Genomic DNA, 18,852 nt, shown 5'->3' with positions numbered 1-18,852 from the left:
CAAAAAACTTTTTTTGGCGCAAGTTCAGAATCCTTCCACTGTTTTACAGCAACGGAAAAAGTTGTCCCAACTAAAATTGCAAGGAAGAAAACAGTATGGAAGAATAAATATAATAATATTACTTGACCGACCATACCTAAACTCTAACAATGAAGCTGTTGTTATTTAGAAATATTCGAATAACGTAGACCACAATTTGTTTAACCACATTTGCCTTTATTCCGCAAAATTATTATACCGCAAATTTACGCCTCACTAAATTGATGACGTCATCACAACAATGGAAAATTAAAAACAACAGCAGTTGTGGCAAGTAAAGATAATCCAACGCCATGTTGTGTCTACATTGTTAAAACAAAAAAAAAATTGTAATAACAATAATATGTGATATGTAAACGCAGTAAATATAGATTAGTTAACTAGTATTGAGTAATAAATATATTTTAATACATATTTCCACCGCTATAACCATTGGTCCCTCATTGAAGTGAATAAAAAAAGCATTTTAAGAAAGTTGTACAAGAAAATATGAGCAGTGGTAATAGTTGTCAGCAAGGTATGCCATAAATAAATAAATAAAAGGCGAAATATTTGTAGAAACAAAGTCCAGTAAAACAAGCAACAAATGTATGTTGCGAAGCTAATACTTTACTGCTATCAAAGGTGAATATTTTTGGACTTCACAAATAAGACCGAAATTAGAATATTACCAACGTCGGATAAAGCTGTTTGGAGTAAGAACAAAATAGGACCCCGCCTAATATTTGTCAGCTGGAATAAATTATAGTTTGGAATGAGACCTAAACGGACATAATAAACTCGGCCTAACCCCTAATTCCACCCTTAACTTTATCATTACTTCTAATTATAATTTCAACCCTAACCCAATTTCTAAACCCCGAAAATATTGCCTGAAAAAGCACGAAATTCCAGAATACTAGAATATTAGTTAGGTTTACCAGATTAGCAAAATACCTTTTTCGAAATGTTGAAAACATTTGCTTTATTTGTGCGTTGCTCGCCTTGTGCATTGGAGCAAACGCAAGATGCTCCCAAGATCAGTTCGAATGTAGCAAGGAAGTGCATTAACCGAACTGGAGTTTGCGTCGGGCGTGATTACTGTTTGTGGGGTGAGGGTGAAACGGACAGGCTTTATTTGGAAAAAGTTTAACCTAAAAGCGTTGTGCGTCCCATCGCAACATCGGAAACAAAAGTTTTACAACTTAAACGATATAAATGCGTTTTTAGCTTTGCGCGACTTATAACATCTCTGTTATGTAGTTTTTGTATTGAAAGTAACACCTCTTCAACCTATCTTTATGACGTCATGTTTTGACGTAACTTTGTGACGTCACTTTTGAAGTACCATGTGACGTTTTTAAGGTTACTTCTTTATGACGTCACTTTTGAAAAAAATTATTATCTCCCGAACACTAATGCTAGATCCGCGCCTTCGGGCTAAATAAATTTATTTAAACAGGCCTAAAATAGTTAAAGCATAAAGGATTTAGCAAAACGCAAACCAAATTGTATTTACGAAGCAAAAATCAACAAAAATATAGACTTGGGGGGCTGGACCACATATTTTCTGACCAGCAGGTTGCTTAAAGAACGTACGCGCTTAGAATTGGAAGACCCAGCCGGTGACGTCATATATTTGCTCGCTAAAAATAAGCGCGATGGGAAAAATCACACGTGTTGCTTTGGAGAGGCGTGTGTGGCTAAGATAGCAGCGGAGTTGGAATTGTGGCGCAACTTGGGGAGTAAAGGAAAAGTTTGTTCATCTCTTCGCAATCTAGACTATTCATTATACACTCTTATAAGATAGTTTTTAATCAATTTAGAACTGTTACCTAAATCGGTCGTATTATGACAACTTCTTATTGTAAGGCCGCCCTTTTCATTTGTTTCAGCCCAGTACTTTACTTAACCAATTGACCTTGCACGGGGTAAGAACTTACCTTTAATAGAGTCACAAAATAAAATGTACGATATTCTTGGATCGGAGCTGATACCCAAGTTGGTGTATCGATATTCGTCCGATTTTACGGTCGTATCGGTGTTGACCAGATATGAAATCAATATTGGAACTTTAGCCTTGGTGAGAGATTCAACTCAGCGGTTTTGAACATAGCAATAAGAAAAACGTCATTTTGTATCTGATCGCGGTAATTTTTATTTAAAATTTCAGAGATTGGTGTTGGAATAAAATACCAAGTATAGTAATATCCCAAATAATAATCAAAACAGTTTTACTCCCTTTCCCCTACAATAATATACTGTAATGCCTTCAAAATACATCAACCTATTGGAGTTATTTATTTAATATAGCTGAGTAACCTTTACCTTCTAACAGGCAACAGAGAAAGATGATGTCATAGCGATTAGCGTGAGAATATGAACAGAGGTCGTCGTTAGATCGAATGTAGCTGTGTTCACTCAGTTACTAGTCGAACGGGGGTTGAAAGGCGTTTTTCTGACAAGCAGCAAAGATATGTCTTGACGTTGAGGAAATAAAAAAGCCTAACTCAGGCTTAAACTGGGTTTGGGGGCAATGAAGGTCTGATTGAATCTCAGCGTAAAATTTGAAGAATGGAGTGGATTTTTTATATGATAATAGAATATTTGATTAAACGCTTTGGCGACTTTTCTTTGAATTTATGTAAATGACCGTATTTGTGTTGAAATAGAGGAATCAGGTGGCACTGTATAAAGACAAAGTGAAGTGAAATCTCGACAAGCTTTCGCACAACCGTGTTATTCACACTCAAATTTCAAAGTCTAATCAGGCCTAAACTGTGGTTTGGGGATGTATAATGGCCTGATTAAAATCTTAGTGTAAAAATTAAATAATGAATTTTTTTCTAAGGCAAATAATTGAATTAAAACAAACTCGTGCTTCCTTCTCCTTAAGTGTATTTAGACTTGGTTTGAGTTTCACGTTTGTTAAAAAAGCAGGTTTTTAAGGCTACTTGTTTTGTGACGTTTTGCATTACCGACAACTTTTAGGACTCCGCGTTCGAACAGTTTAAGAACCAACGGTCTTTACATTTTATGGCAACGTTTTTGATAAATAGTTATTAAAATTGTTGAAGAGGGTGTTAAAAGTTACCCTTTTGTGATATTATTAACCAGTTGCTATTTAAACCTCTTACGTTACTCGCTGTAAATGATGTCACAACAATATCTAGTTGTTCTTTGTTTCATTTTTCGCCAAACATAGTTTACATTGCCAACGTTCCTCATGCATTTTTGCTTTAATTTTTTTTTTTCTGAACTCCTTATACGTTCAGGGTCAACTTACTCGATAACCGTTTTGTGGTTCTTTATTGATGCTTTGCTACTGTGTTTGCATTGTAGCAACAGATAAACAGTAACAGCATTCTTAAGACTGACATGTGATTGTCGTTATATCAATAAAAATACCCACAAACGCTAAAGTTTACTTTCATCAGGAATGCCGATACTTAACATTTTATTCCGATAACGATATCCGATATTTTGGGCGAAAATTATCGCGATCCGAACCCGTATGACGTCATCAGTATGCTCAGACAAGCAAAATTGATCAAAACAAAATTAACAATGTTAATGATTTCAGGGAATTTGGCTCTGCTTTGTTTTACGAAATTTGCTTTGTTTTAGGAAAGTTATTTATTCCTCATTTTTAATTTATTAGATTTCGAAATTAACCTTGCAATGTAGAAAACTCTATATTGGATAATAAAAACTAAACTGAGCTTAATTGATATCAGATTTACAACGATATCACTCTAGAGCAGTGCTTTTCAACTTTTAAAATTTCCATCCGCACTTTTACATTTCGAAGAATTTCCATCCGTACGTTTGCAACCTTTAGATTTATTTGTGAAATAACATTGAAAGGGTTTGTGTACTAAAACCGTGAACCTTAACCCGATATAAAATAGATAGCTTAAGTTGCAATGAACCACTATATTACTGTACCTGTGAGTGGGCGCACCAGCTTATTTGATTATTGACTTTACTGCATTTTTATTGCACATAATAAAAAATAATACCATGCACCATTTTCATCCGCACGACGTTACTCATCCGCACAAGTGCGTACCATCCCACGGTTTGAAAAGCACTGACCTAGAGTATCGGACGAACACCGTTCTACCACTTGGTATCGGGTATCGGCTCCGATCCGATATTATCGGACGAACACCGTTCTACCACTTGGTATCGGGTATCGGCTCCGATCCGATATTATCTAGTTTGAACTAAACCTAAAGAACAAGAAATGAAACCATACGACAAGATTTTAAAAGTGCTTTTCTGTTCACCTAAAGCAGAATCGTGTGTAAGAATAAATTGTACGAAATTTGCTAAAAGATGAAGTTCTTCGTTGGAATCCTTGTTCTATGCTTGGCTGGTCTTGCCGTTGGCATAAATGAATTAGCTGCGGGTAAAAATTATTTTTAAAATGGTGCCTTGTTAAAACTATCATTCTTTTAGTTTGGTTAGTACTATTTACTAGAAAGTAAATAGACTGTAACATTTGTTTAAATTAATTACTTTAACTTAAAAAATGTCAAATGAAACCAGGTTTAACTTACTATCGGCTGCACCTTTTTTTAAATTTTGCAATTAGTCTCTATATCATTGTTAATGGTAAACAGTTTAATAAAAGTATTAAATACAAAATAGCAAATCATTTGGGCCAGAACTAGTAAGTGAAAATTATTAATAAAAAAATAATTAAAATAAGATTTTCGGGCAAAATTTATCGTCTTCAAGCACGGATATCACGTAACTCTTATTTGAAATAAAAGTAAAAACATGTTTTACTTGTATCTTAGGCCGAACATGCAGCGTGTGCAGCCAGATTGACGGCGACGTGAAATGCTGTTCGGGGAACGAACTTTGCGAGAGTGTGGGGTCGGGAGCCAAGTGTCTTCAGGATGGACCTTCAAGGGAAGATAAGGAACAATCTTATGAAGAATTCGCCGGTGAGTGATCTTTTGTGTTTCCCGTGTTTTTTTCATATATATGCTTTTTATTTTTTTATTTTTTTTTTCGAATGTGATGAGTTTCACTTTTAACATTTTTTTGCCTTTTTTTTGTATTTCGTGATAATTGTTACGTTTGGCGATAATTTGTTGGACTGTTGTGTTTTTTCTTTTTACATTCATTAATTATTTTTTATTTTCTAATATATTTTTACATTCGTGAAAGATTTTCAACTTTTCATAACTAGTGAACTTTCTACATTTTGTAATTTTGTGAATTTAATCGTGAGAAATCGCTTTTTTATAAACATTCGGATTCCGGTAGATTCTGTTATTCGAAAGAAAGTCGCGATTAAAGTGACCAGTGAAGTATTTAAACCCCATGTTTTACCCACAGCCGCACTTTACGAGCACGATAAAGAGAACTTCTGCACAATCTGCTGCGGGCTTGCTTCAGAAGCGACCAGATGTTGCACTGGTTCAGGAACCTGCAGCTGCACCGAAAAGTATTTCTTTCCTTCTTGCACCGATAAACTGGAGTAGATGAGAACACGCGCAAGCAGAGCTCCTAATTGAGCGTCTTTGTGTGGATTTTTGAGCAAAAACAAAACGTTTGTGGTGATATGGAATAAAAGCTTCATTTTAAAATATTGCAAAACTTGAGTGTCAGAAACTTGTTCACGTGTGATATTATTGGTTTATTGGTATAAATATAGCAATTTTTACAGTTTGCGAGCTTTCTGTTTTATTCTATTCAGATAAATTTAACTCATTTATCCGTTAAACATTAGGTTTTTTAATACTAATTAAACACTGCCACGCAGAATAACGGCATTTTAAAGAAAAAAAGTGATTGGTGCGTTTTATTAAAAAACAACTCGAAAGTAAGTGAGCATATCCTGGTATTTTAACTTAATATTGAGCTAATTTAGCCTAAAACTTGACAAAATTTCTAAAAAAGTGCCTATGGTAACTTGTATTTAGCATTGATGAAAATTCTTTAGTTGCTCGATTTCTGAAAATTGAATGCAAGCCCGCATACTGAACCCAACGTAGTTATCATTGATGTAAAATAGTTAGACTTTAAATTAAGATGTATAATTGTGTATATATATAAATGCCATGCAGAAGTATAGGTAGCATTAATTTTAAAAAGTGAAGGTTGTTTGAAATAAAACACGATTTTTTTTACATTGGATGGCAGTTTATTTGTAGCGAAACATTTAAGCTTGTAGAAGTTTTTTTACGCCATATAATGACATTCAAATTCCAGTATGAGCTAAGTTTACGTATTTGTGTCAGGACTCGAGTAAGACCACGTAAAACTACACCGGAGTCCCGAGTCCGACGACATGCGCAGTACCAAATTTCGAAACTGATATGGCCGCCAACTGTAAATTGTAGGGTGGAATAGCATACAGTGGATATTTTCCAACGCTTTATTGTTTTGACAAATTAAATGACTCCCGTATGAGTGGATTGCTAAATACCCACAATACTTTAGTTATGTCGATTAATGGAATACAGGATGCAGATTCGGACTCGGGCGTCGGCAAAATGGTTCATAACCTTATAAGGTGGTTAGTCCTGAGCAACAAGTAGCCCATTTCAATTACACCTTTTAAAACTGAAAAAACGTGTGACCTATTGATAAACAAACCAGACTAAATCTTGGATTTAAATTTAACATTAACCACTTTTAGCAACGGAAATGCTGATTTTACATTTTTGACATTTAGCGTTTAAAGATATCGTCGTTCAAAATTAAAAATTAACCATTTTTAGTCGTAAAATTGCTTATTTGGGGATAATTACCCACAGGTAAACAACCAGAGGTTGAGCACAAGTTTTTTTGTTGTTTTTGTGCGCGTAAAAAACAGCTAAATACAAAACGGTTTGGTCCAACAAGGACTGATAATATCGGATCGGAGCCGATACCCGATACCAAGCGGTAGTATCTGTACTCGTCCGATACCAAAATAACTTAGACATTTTAGCCATAGTTGTGATACGGCGTAAGCGATTCAATTTTGGGAGGTAAATTTATCAAATTTTTCCAAAAAAAACAGCATGTTAACAACTGGTGCCTTAAAAGCATTACATTTTCACAGTTTTATCCTTTTCACTTATTTGACACATCACTCGGGAAGTCGAATTTCTTTTGCCAAGTATCGGTTATCGGAATAAAATGTTCGCGGATCGCGCGTTGCGACCATTATGACGCAATAAAGAAGCGATTCTCGTGCAAGAACAAAACGCTGTCCAAATGCTCGAGCGCGATATTTGACCTTGAGCGCACAAAATCGCTTCCTGAAGGTGAAAAAGCGACCTCGGTACGCTCGACGGCCGCTGGAACCGAAAGGTGGCCCCGGGCTAACTTGGCCAGAACCGGGAAAGCCCCTTCCTTGGACCTCCACCAGGCCAGGGGGTCCGAGGCCTGCCCTGGAACCGCGATCCTGAAATATCGCGATATTTCGTCGTTTATCGGCGCCGCTTCGTCGTCCGAGTCATCCGACCAAACCGATGACGTCACACCGAGTAAGTTGTCGAGCACACCGCTCGTGGTTTGGCCGCCATCTTTGGTCTCGTCCGGTTGTTCAAAGTGGGGAGTACAGAGAAGGTTGAGAGCGTCTTGAACCTGTTGGTGGAATCAGGGGATTGGAGTTGTAATTGTAGTTTGCTACGAATCTTAGTTTCAATATGAAATACCTTAAAATACAAATAAATATATTTTTTTGTCGAAAAAAGTGTCAACAGTGTTGTCCCTGACGAAGGCGATTTGCATAGTTTGCCGAAACGTTCGTGAAGAATTACAATTACCAGAGGAGCTTTTTGATTGCTATTCCTACGCCTGGTAGCAACAGTTTATATAAATATTTGTTGTGTCTAACTCTACTGTGATAATTTCAGCACACAAGCGATTTCTATTTAATGGTTCAGTAAGTTTTTCACTTTCACTAATGTTTTATGATTTAGGCTCACTTTAGACTTACGACTTTTGTTTTATATATTTCCATAGTTAGTTAGGCTAAAAAGGTCTTTCAAAATTCTTTATAAACCCATTACAAGGTTGCAGTTCTTAACGCTTTTGTTAAAAATCGCAATAAGTAAAAATAAATCACCAACCTGTGTCCTCTCCGTCTTCCTCAGATGCTTAAGTTTACAAAATCGTGGGTCGAGCGCTCCTGCCATTGTTACAAAGCCAGTGACGTCATAAAGGCATCGCGCGCTCAGGATCTCGTGCATCGAGTTGCGCAATACCTCGGCCGCCACGCAGTAGCGGGGGTTCCCCAGGGCGGGCGGTGAAAGGTTAAAGTTGAAAGGTCGAGTGAATCGCTCCAAACCTGAAAGTAGGATCGGGCAAGTTGACATCGGGGGGAAGGAATTTCTGCTCAGGAAGCTGGCCACCGCTTCAAACGGCTTCAGCAGAGCGACTATTTCCTCCAGCAGATTCCACTGGGAGGTTGTCAAGCAGCTTGAAGCTGCTAAACCTGAGATAACATGACGGTTTTCGATCATATACTTAAGGGTGTGGAACACGCTAACCCATCCGCTAACTTCGTCCAAGGTGGCTGACGTCATCGCAGCATTGACGTGTGTACACATATCCTTCCTGACGTCATCAGCGGCTACGTCATCGCTCGATTTGATGCGGTCCACTAGGTTTCTGGCAGTTATAATTGCGCTTGAGACCTCGCTATTTGCTTGGAGGGAGCGACACACGACAAACTGGAGCAGCTGCGCGACACACGGGGACGTTTGCGGCGCGACACGCGACGCGACATTCTTGCCGGACGCGACACTTTGGTAGCTTGCGTCGTGAACAAACGCGACAACGCTGCTTGTTTGGATGTTGTAGCTCTCCAAAACTGCGAGAACCCGCTTCTCGATTTCGTGCTGCGATTTATTGTTCCCTAGGTACGCGGTGCCGAGGTTAAAGGTCACCCGTCGCCAGTCGGAGGTGACGTAATGGATCCTCGTGGTAAGACAATGACCTTTGACCTTGTACGGCCAAGAGTGGGCGCTAACAGCAAACCTCGCCCCTTCTTCGATCGCAGAGTTGAGTTTGAATAAAATCGAACTCTTAGCGTTAAGGTGTTTCAGTTTGAGGTATTCCCCCATCTCGGACTCGCTCGGCAGCGTTACGTCACACCCTATTGACGTCACAAAGGCTCGAAACCCGGGTTCGCTGACCAGAGCGACAGGTCGCAGGTCGTCCACCAAATAGTTGAATATCTTCTCGTAGATGTGATTGAATCCTTCCATGAAAGTTGAAGATACAAGAGGCTCGCGGATGAATACCTCTGATTGCGGATGAATATCGGTCGTTACGTCATCCTGCGGTGACGTCATAACCAGGGAGCACTGAATGTCGGAAATCTGGTCGGAAACTTGCGGTTGGGGCGTGGAAAGGGCGCTGAAAGTGGCCAGAGCGCTGCTGCATTGTGACGTATGTGTGACGTCAGAGTTCTGGGGTTCTATGGGGAATTGGGGGGGTAGCGATTGTGTTTGGGGTTGTTGTTGTTGAAGTTGTTGGGGTTGGAAATCGGTGAGCTCTGATTTGACTCTTTTTTGATCGCGAGGAGCCCTGGAGAAAATATTTTTGCAAAATTGGGGTTAATCTTAACATAAAAAAGTTTTAAGAAGGATTTTGTAATTAAAAAATTTTGACATTTTTAAGAGCAACACTGTTAAAATTGCTATTGACAGGTCAGTAACCCATAAGCACTTCATACAAAGTTTTTACAAAAATCCGAGTCTGAATCTTCAAAGTTTACGTAAAACATAAGTTCAGTCGTCGATCGTTGTAATTAAAAAACCTTGATGGTTTTAAACGAAATCGTAAAACAAAGCTGAAATATTTCAAGTGTTACACTCGCGACTTAAATTGTAGCTAAACCAATTTACAAGAATTAACAGGTTGTCACTTGTGCCGAGTGGTCGATAATTTTTGATGAAATTGATCAAATATCGATCGAATTTACAAACCTGTTTAAAAAAACTAAAATCGCTGTAGCGAATTACCAAACCAGGTTTTATTGCCTATACTTCTATACGGAAATAAACAATTAATTATGTGAACGCCGTTTCAACGCGTTCCCTACATATTTGTACGCTATCATTGCTAAGTAGTCGATCCTTCCAGTTAAAACCAATGGAGCAAGCAAGCCGGAACCATCCGGAACGGAGTTTCAGAAAAAAAATTTCTGCAAGAATGCCGTACCGGTAAAAAAGGTTCTTTTTTTCCATTTTATATTGCCATTTTTAATGGGCCATCCCGCCATCTGATTGAATGTATTTAAAGTTGTATTTAAGTTGCATATTTGTGCACGGCTTAGATTCTTAGAACGACAACCTCAGTTTTTCTAAGATTGCTTGTTTTAAACGCCCCTTTATTACGCAACCTTGTGACGTCATCCCTGATAATTTCCATGTTTCCGGTGAGAAATTTATTCAAACTTGATCGAGTCCAATTTAAACTAAAAACTCTATCATTTCAGGCAACTGAAACCGCTGTAGCGAGTTCAACTTACCATGATTTAATGGAATTGTGCTTCGGTTGTCTGGGCTTAGGTGGGTTGGCTTGGGTGTTAGTGAGGGTGAAGGGGTGCTTCACCCTGAGGTGTGCGATCATTCCAGTGGTGCTCCCGTGCCACTTAAACTTCTTGTGGCAACCAACGAAGGTACAAACAACCTGGACCCTGTCGTACATGTCGGTCGTCTTAACAAACCACTGCCACACTGATGAGGTCTGGACTCGAGGCATTTTGCTCTATTGGAATGTTTGTATTTACTTACACAAAGCACCTGAACATAACATTGCGGTTATAAAATCTCAAGAGAAAGTTTAATTTGTAGAAAAATGTAAAAAAAAATAACCCAAATGTGGATTTGAAAGAAAATTTACAGAGCCGAAAAAATGCTTTTACATTTTGGCAAAAGTTTAAAACAATTTTTTTACCAACAAAACAAAAAAAAGCTCATAATACGCAAAATGAGATTCATGCTTTTGGAAACTAGAATCCCCTGAGAAATATTCCATTTGCAAGTTTCAATTTTCTAACTTTTGTTATTTTACCGTAGTAATGACGTCATTGCTATCGGGCCGCGATACTTTGTGACTAAACCAGGGGTTCTTAAACTGGGGTCCACCCCTTGGGGGTCCGCGAACTAGTTTTGGGGGGTCCATGAAGGCCTACTTAAAATATGAGTGTATATTTAAGAAGTAATTTTTTTTTAAAAAAAAACGTTTGATTAAAAATAAAACGGTTTTGAACTGAATCCTATTTAGACTCCATTTCACTTTCACATTTTTGGACCAAAATCAGAAGATTTATAAAGTCTATTTGTACTGTGACGTCAATTTATGACGTCATTTTTTAAATTTTTTTGCCGACCGTGGTCCACGCTAGGTTAAAAAAAATTTTAGGGGTCCGCGGTAAAAAAAGTTTAAGAACCCCTGGACTAAACTGTTGGGTATCAATATCGCAATAAAAGATGGATCCTAACCAGCGGTGCAGACGCTATCGTAATCGACAAATTAAAAGGGGGTCGGCTCGTTATGACGGACGGCAGTGGACTAAGACACGTGTGTAAATATTTGTTTACAAACACAGCCATAGAGGTTAACTCTGTAAAGCCTTTCATTCGGAAAGCGACAAATATAATCCCATTACTTATTGTATTGGCGGTTTTCACGTTTAGTAGCCAGAATTATTCTGCAAAAAATAAACATATTATGTAAACAGAAAATATTTGCCAACGTAATTTGTCAGCCACATCCAATTATCCTATTATAGAAATTCTTCCATGGCTTGTTAAACCTTCATTCAAGATTGGATTAGTATCAATCTGTTACAGATTTTGCACAAACAATCAAGTCTCTAAATATTGACGGCTGTCATTTAAACCAGAGGTTCTCAAACTGTGCGTCTCGAAGTTCTGGTGCGGCTTTTCACTATTCCAAGGGCGTCTCACAATGATCCGTTTCGTATCCAAACTCAATAGCGGTAACAAGTTTTTAAGACACACTGGCGTTGGTCTAGAATCCTACCATATTTTCGTCTGGGGGTTTATATTGCTAACAATATTTGGGTCAGGGTGCGAGTTTGGGTTTGGGTGGGTCAAGTATTATTATATTGATTATCCTATATCCCATATTTGTTTCGTCAATGTAATTTCAATTTCAACTTTTTCTGAAACTGTAAAACAGAGTTGTAGGATAGTAGACCAGCGCCGATATGATTGTCCATTGGCAATCTGCATTTAAACTTATTGTGACGTGAAAACTGCGCAATTTATTGTGGTTTACTAAAACAAACAAATCAATAAATAAATTTGGTTTGGGGTAAATATTAATCGAAAATTAGAAAAGTGCATATAGCTTAATGCGTAGCAATCCCGATAAACGTTTCCAAAAGCAACGCAAGAAAAAAGTTTGAAAACCACGTAAGTGCCTAAGGCAAAATAGTAATAGCTACTCCACAAGTCCAATTTATATAAATAAAAATCGGTATATTTAAGCGCACTTGGCAACTGGAAATTTGTTTGTTATTTGGCTAATCACTGCAAATAAACGCACGGCAGTGACCTAGTTCTTTGATCGGCTTTGTCAATCAATAATAAACAAACACCATTGTAAGAAATCCAGCAGTGGAATTGGTCTGCTTTATAGAGGTGTTAACTGCTTCACTGCTTGCAAATATAACTTGAGACGCATTGAATTACCAATTTCCTTTCGTCGTCTCCTGTATTTGCGTATAACCCACACATTTCACAGTTCCTAAAATATCCAGCGTGGCAGACTACAATCTATATAACCTTAATTAAACTTGCAAATAAAAGTAATATTTTGCCATTTGAATAAGCTAGTTGTTTTTCTAGCATGGCTTGCATGAATATCTTTAATTGAAAGACTGATTCGCTTAGCCTGTTAAAGACTTACTTTGCACTAAGTAAGCCGTTATCGTTGATTAAACAACAACGTCAGAAGGGCTAGATCACAGTTGCTGCACACGTGTGTGTATACATCATTCTTTGAAATAAGTTACGATACAAGTGCGGAAATATTGTACAAGTTAATCTACATTAAGTGATATATACCAACTTTGTATGTGTAGCTTCTAGTGACTGACTAATAGGCTACCTTTAGTAATTCAACAATACAAAAAACACGAATAACTGCGTAGCTCCCCAAAAACTTCCTGATATAGCAACTGAGTGACTCAATTTACACAGCACTATCAAACAAATTGGTTACCAATTCAATAATACCAATAAGAAAACAGCATTCTTGCAATTTAAACCCAACTTGCAGCAAGTGTTTAATAACCAGCCTTGTACAAGCAAAAAATTGTTTCACAATCCAACATTACTCTGCAAATTGGTTCAATGAGTTGCCATTGGAGCAACGCGATTGGTTGACAAAACTACAACGTCACAGACGATTCAACTGCGTTCTTCTCAATTCGTTTCAGTTGGCTGATTTCTGCCTTTGCTGCAGTAAGTTGTACAGTTTCAGTTGTTATTACAAAGACGTGATTGCGTTTAAGCACGTTTCTGCTGTTTTGTTGGGCTGGTGTCATGGCTTTTGTGTTGGTTTTATAGTTATTATGACAACTTTTTATTTATTTTCAATCACAAGGCGAGAAAATTTTGACGTTTTAGTACAATAATAATGTGACTAGACTTATTATTAATTGAAAATGACTGGACTTGGAACTTTATTTAAAGCCTTTATTTTTCATTACATTTTTTAAATAACGAATTGCTACTCAGCACTCGCCTAATCCTTTTTTAACTTTGACTTTTAATAGCATTTAAATTTTATCAAATAAAACTTTCGTCTTTTCGCCCCCACCATCCATGCATTATCTTCTTTTGCAATTAAATTTAAGACTACTTTAACTGGACTAACTAATTAGTTTTATTGGCAGTGAAATAAATAATAAAACGAACAATAGTAAAAAATGAAGTTAAAACGCACATTGAAAGAATAACAAAAACTGACTTACAATAGCGTTGTAGAAATGCACAACTAACATACAAAATGCGTCTACGCAAGCGTCCTGTTGTTTGGCCTTCGTTAACTTCTTGGCTTTTTTAAATGTTCGGGGAATGTATCAGGCTTTAACAATGAAAGAAAGTAAGAAAGAAAATCGCCTTTGTCGAGAACTTTTTTTTAGAATCTCACAGATTCTTAAAAAACACGATTTAATGAAAATATTTGTACACAATATAAAGTGTTTCCGTTCACAGTGGACTTTTCACAAGATATCTAGTCCCAACAACAGCAGTCTGCATTTAATCAACCTCGGAACATTGCCTTAAATTTGCGGCAACCAATAAGCATGGATTCATTGTTCGTTTAGTTAAACTTCCGCTTCACATGGAGATGTTTTTTCCGTCCGTGGTTGTGTCTTTTGCGACAATAGTCCTTGTTACCTAAGGGCATGTCCGTTTAAGGTCGTGTCATAAAGCCGCCGTGGTAAACGATCGCAGTCCTTTCGCGCATTTTGGCCTTGTCCTGTAAGGCCCTTTTGTGGTCGTGTACCGCCTCCCGTGTAATGACACGACCGCGTGTGGACTCAAGCGGAACTTCGCTGAATTTCGAACCAAAAATCAGGCGACTTTGACCGGACTTCGCGGAGGAGTGACGTACTTGTCCGCTGATGACGTGGACGATGATGACGTAGTACTTATGGGTGACTTGTCGAGGCGGGTCGACTGGTCCCTCAACGGGGGCTGCTGGGGACTTTCCCTGCTGGGGGTGCTGAGGGTACTCCCCCTGGGTGAAGCGTACCTGTTGTAGGAGCTGGCTGAGAAGGGTTGGGGCGGGGGGGCATGGGGACGCGCCCGGGGGGTGCTGGTCGTACTAGATGTGACGTCACTGATATCACCGCCCGCCCTTGAGTCGCCCTTCAAGGTCGAATCGCTGTCGGTGTCGAAACCATTCCTGGCCATCTTCCGCGCGCTCTCGGGACTTCCCCGGGCCGTCTCGGGCGTTTCGGTGCCGAGGAAGCTTAGGTCGAGGGGGTCCATGGAACCCGCGGTCCCCTCCATGTCGATGTCGTACTCGTCCGGGACGTCCAGTTCCACCACTAGAGTGCCTCGTTTCGGATGGCGTTGGATTGAGTTCCATTTTAACGCTAAATCGGCGCCGAGCGAGACGGTGATGCGATTGGCGGGAATCGACTTGGTTCGCGCGGGAAGTTTGCGCGGGGAATTGGCGCTCGACGATTGGCTGCTCGCGTCGCCGCTGGGGGGCAGCATCGGGGCGGTTTCGTCCATGAATAAAATAGGGCCCACTGGCGTTTTTTCTGGGAATGGAAATGGACAGTTTTATTTAAGGTCGGACAATAATGGGTTTAAAACATTTTTCTATTTCATAAGATTTCGCGTAAAATACTCGTTTCCTTGTAATTTTATTTTAAGAACATGGCAAATTCCACTAGAGTTTTTAATCTATTTATTTATTTATATGCTTTTGAAAAGCAATTTAATAATTTAGAAAACGTGCTTTAAGAATATATTATAAAAACAACTCTTGGTCAAAATTGTTTGTTTTTTGAAAAACAAAAAATTATGGAAAATATTTATAATGTACGATATTTTGATTCGCATATTGCCGCTTCAACGTTAAGAAACTTACCGAAGTTCATTGGAGTTACAGTAGCAACTTTCTTGGTTGTTGGGGTTGGGTTCGCAGAATCTAAAACAAAAACATTAAAATTCAAAGACTTATTAAAACGCGTGGCCGTTTACTACAGGCCCATTAGAATAAGAAATTAAATGTAAAATATTTAACTATCATTTTCCGACAGAGAAAGGTCACTTTTAGATGTCTGAGGATTTTATTTCCTTTTTATGGGCAAAAGTACAAAAACCTATAAAACAATATCAACGATAGTTGAAATCATCACATTCAAATAGCATGTTATAAAATGTTAGAATGAGTCACAAACCAAGCCTATATAACTTTTCAACCTTTAATACCAAACGGTCGTAAGTATCGGACACTTAAAGCCACCTCAAGCTCGACACGATTTTTTAGTTAAAGCACACTTATCAGTGAATCTCGATCTTGCAGTAAATATTTCACCTAAATTACAAGACAGCTAGGGCCACTATTACAGGGCCGGTGTAGTAAGGACAATTTAGTTTCGTGAAAAAAATAAAAACAAAAAAAATCTACACGGCCTATAGAGACGCTTTTACAGGGCCGTCAGAGCACCCACCAGTTACGTCCATGCTTGTTTGTTTCATTAGCGGGGAATAATCCGATCGCCTCTCACGAGTTTCTTTGAACTGGATCGTCTCGCGGTTCGAGTAATTGTTGCTGTTGCTGTTGTAAGTTACTGGTGTGATTTGGTCTTCTGCGTCACTGTTCAGAAAAAGTTGGTTAAAATCACTAAACTAGGGGAGTTTTTGCTACTGTTTATGTGTGATTGCTTTTCTTTACGAATAATGAAATTACCTAAACATAGTTCAGTCTACGGCAGTTAAATATAATTATTCAATATGATATTTATTATATATTATTCACCACATTTTTCTAATCTGTATATTTACAAAATTAATTTATGGATATTTTTGTGTCAATTTCGTAAAAACTGTTGCTGAGATAGAAACGCTGATATTATTAGAATAGAAGAAAAATATCTTCATATTTTATGCGAATATTACTGCTGCTTAAAATGTTTCTTTTTATTTTTAGTTAAAAGTGCGTTCTTTTCAACAATATCGTTCGAAATAACCACATTTACTCACTTGTTACGCGGTGTTTTCTGTGTGTTGCTTTCCCCGTGTGTGTCCTTGTTGCTGGAAGCCATGCGCTCCTTATGCTTCCGGAGGTAGAGAACAGCTCCACCAACCGTGACGAGAACAAATATCAACACTGGAACAAAAATCAAAACTTATAAACCAGTGGTTTAAACTAGTGTTAAAATAGTAACTGGTTTGAAAAAATCGGGATGTAAGTACGTCATATTTGACACTTACAGTAATACTGTTTGTTAAAAAAATGTGTTTTATGAACTTTATTTTTTGTTTTTTTGTTTATCCTGTATTTGCTTTATCTATTGTTGCTTTCAAATCACTTTTTTGTTTTTTAATTATTAAAAAAAATACAACTAAAAAAATATACAAGCCTGTTTACTAATGTATAAAAAAATAACTACAAACAAATCACTTTTACCACTTAACATCCACACTAGTACTCACCAACTATGATGACGATTATGAAGGTCGAAGATGCTGACTGTGGTTGGTTGGTGAGGGGAACCACCGGGGTATTCACTATGGTAGCTGTGACGTTTGTAGCCCCAGGTTTGGTGGATGTTATGGGACCAACCGGGGGTGGGTGGGCTAGGGAAGAAAAACATTTTTGTTGATATTTTGGTCATTTTTCGCGTTAAATATATTGTTTGTTAATTAGGTGGAAAGTCTTACATTAAATTATATTTTCTGTTTTGTGTTGAAAATAATCTCGTTTTTTTAAAGGAAAAGCGTTGGGTGGATAGGAGAAAATGTGCAAGAAATGTATGGTAGTAATAGTAAGTATATTGCAACTTGTAGGTAACAGCAAAATAATCTAGCAAAGCTAGCAATTCAGGTCAGACACAATAAACAGATCTTAAAATATATATATATATATTTCGCCATTCAGACATAGTGACGATGCCATAGTTGGCGAAATATATATATATATTTTAAGATCTGTTTATTGTGTCTGACCTGAATTGCTAGCTTTGCTAGATTATTTTGCTGTTACTGATCAGGAATTAAGGTCGACATTTATCTTGCAAAGGTGATTTCTATTATTCACATATCAGTGCCACAACTTGCAGGTATTCGTAGAAACGAGACTTCAGAAAAGTTTTTTGTTACATCGTCGGTAAATAGTAATAATAATATAGATAGACGATGGCACTAAACCACGTTTGCCAAAGTTAATAGAAAGTGTTTATATTCGTATCAAGCCACTGTCGATACTCAATCAGTCAAAAAAAAAATAGACACAAATATTTGCAAATTGGCCATCGAAAAAAACTTGCAACTTACAATCAAAAAATATCCAGTAGGCATTATGTGGCAAACAATTGTCATGACACCAAAATGTAATAGAAAATGCCTATACTCGAGTCCTGCTAACCGGGCTCGTATCTCTAACTTTGTGTCGCTAAAAACAATTAAAGCTTTAAAAAAAAATTAAAAAAAATTTCACAAAAAAAATTAAAAAAAAATCCCACAAAACTACTGCAACTAGCATCTCCTCACCAATGGGATCAGTCTTGGCAGTTACTCCACCTCCGTTGCTTTTGTCTTGCACGCATTGGATTTCCTTGCGAGCCACAATCGTCCCATCAGCGCTGCGTTGGCACACGTAAGTTCCAAGGTCACCTTCAGAAAAGGACCTGAACTCAATTCTACCATCGCCAGTCTGAGTGTAAGTTGGTCCTGAAAATAAAAGGTTTTATTGAAATGGCAAACTTGTTGAGTTTTACAACCAGAAAAAAATCTTTTAACGCTTTTTGTTACCATTTAACTTCAGGATTTTTTTACCCAATGTTGTATTTAACAATTGTAAATCGTTGACAGTTTTAGAGAAATAGTAACATTTAACATTTTACCAAAATAATAAACATTTGTTTCTAAGCCTTTAATGAATCCAGTTGTTGTTCGCTCATATAAAAATAGTAGCAAACAAAGTTAAAAACAATCAAGCGTGCTTTTTAGTTCAACATGTGGTCCTATTTACCATAGGAAGGAAGTGGCTTGGAATCCTTGAGCCAAGTGACTTGGAAGAACTTGTTGTTGACTGGATCGCCGAGGATTTGAGCAGAGTTGAGGACAACTGAAAAAAACAAGGTTTTCA

General features: G+C 37.8%; 3 protein-coding genes across 3 annotated transcripts in view; 1 reads left to right on the top strand and 2 right to left on the bottom strand.

Annotated features, from left to right (window-relative positions):
* Nucleotides 1–4,359: 4,359 nt before the first annotated feature.
* LOC146137195 (uncharacterized) lies at nt 4,360–5,519 on the top strand. Its single transcript, XM_083393763.1, has 3 exons — nt 4,360–4,432; nt 4,827–4,976; nt 5,374–5,519. The coding sequence occupies exons 1-3, from the start codon at nt 4,360–4,362 to the stop codon at nt 5,517–5,519; spliced, it is 369 nt and encodes a 122-aa protein (XP_083249889.1).
* Nucleotides 5,520–7,191: 1,672 nt separating this feature from the next.
* On the bottom strand, nt 7,192–10,743 carry LOC146137194 (zinc finger BED domain-containing protein 6-like). Its single transcript, XM_083393762.1, has 3 exons — nt 10,511–10,743; nt 8,103–9,564; nt 7,192–7,614 (listed from the first exon to the last, which is right to left on the bottom strand). The coding sequence occupies exons 1-3, from the start codon at nt 10,741–10,743 to the stop codon at nt 7,192–7,194; spliced, it is 2,118 nt and encodes a 705-aa protein (XP_083249888.1).
* Nucleotides 10,744–13,884: 3,141 nt separating this feature from the next.
* The window catches only part of LOC146137193 (semaphorin-3C-like), a 34,333-nt gene continuing 29,365 nt past the window's right edge, over nt 13,885–18,852 (bottom strand). The window contains exons 13-19 of the mRNA XM_083393489.1: nt 18,736–18,831; nt 18,255–18,434; nt 17,199–17,342; nt 16,746–16,872; nt 16,214–16,359; nt 15,628–15,687; nt 13,885–15,295 (exon numbers count right to left, since the gene is read on the bottom strand). Of these exons, the coding sequence (XP_083249615.1) occupies nt 14,598–15,295; nt 15,628–15,687; nt 16,214–16,359; nt 16,746–16,872; nt 17,199–17,342; nt 18,255–18,434; nt 18,736–18,831 (1,451 nt within the window). The 3' untranslated portion in view covers nt 13,885–14,597. The remainder of the gene's footprint in view (nt 15,296–15,627; nt 15,688–16,213; nt 16,360–16,745; nt 16,873–17,198; nt 17,343–18,254; nt 18,435–18,735; nt 18,832–18,852) is intronic.

Source organism: Ascidiella aspersa, chromosome 7, assembly GCF_963924565.1.
Source record: "Ascidiella aspersa chromosome 7, kaAscAspe10.2, whole genome shotgun sequence".
Lineage (NCBI taxonomy): Eukaryota > Metazoa > Chordata > Ascidiacea > Phlebobranchia > Ascidiidae > Ascidiella > Ascidiella aspersa.
This window is presented reverse-complemented; position numbering and strand designations above follow the sequence as displayed.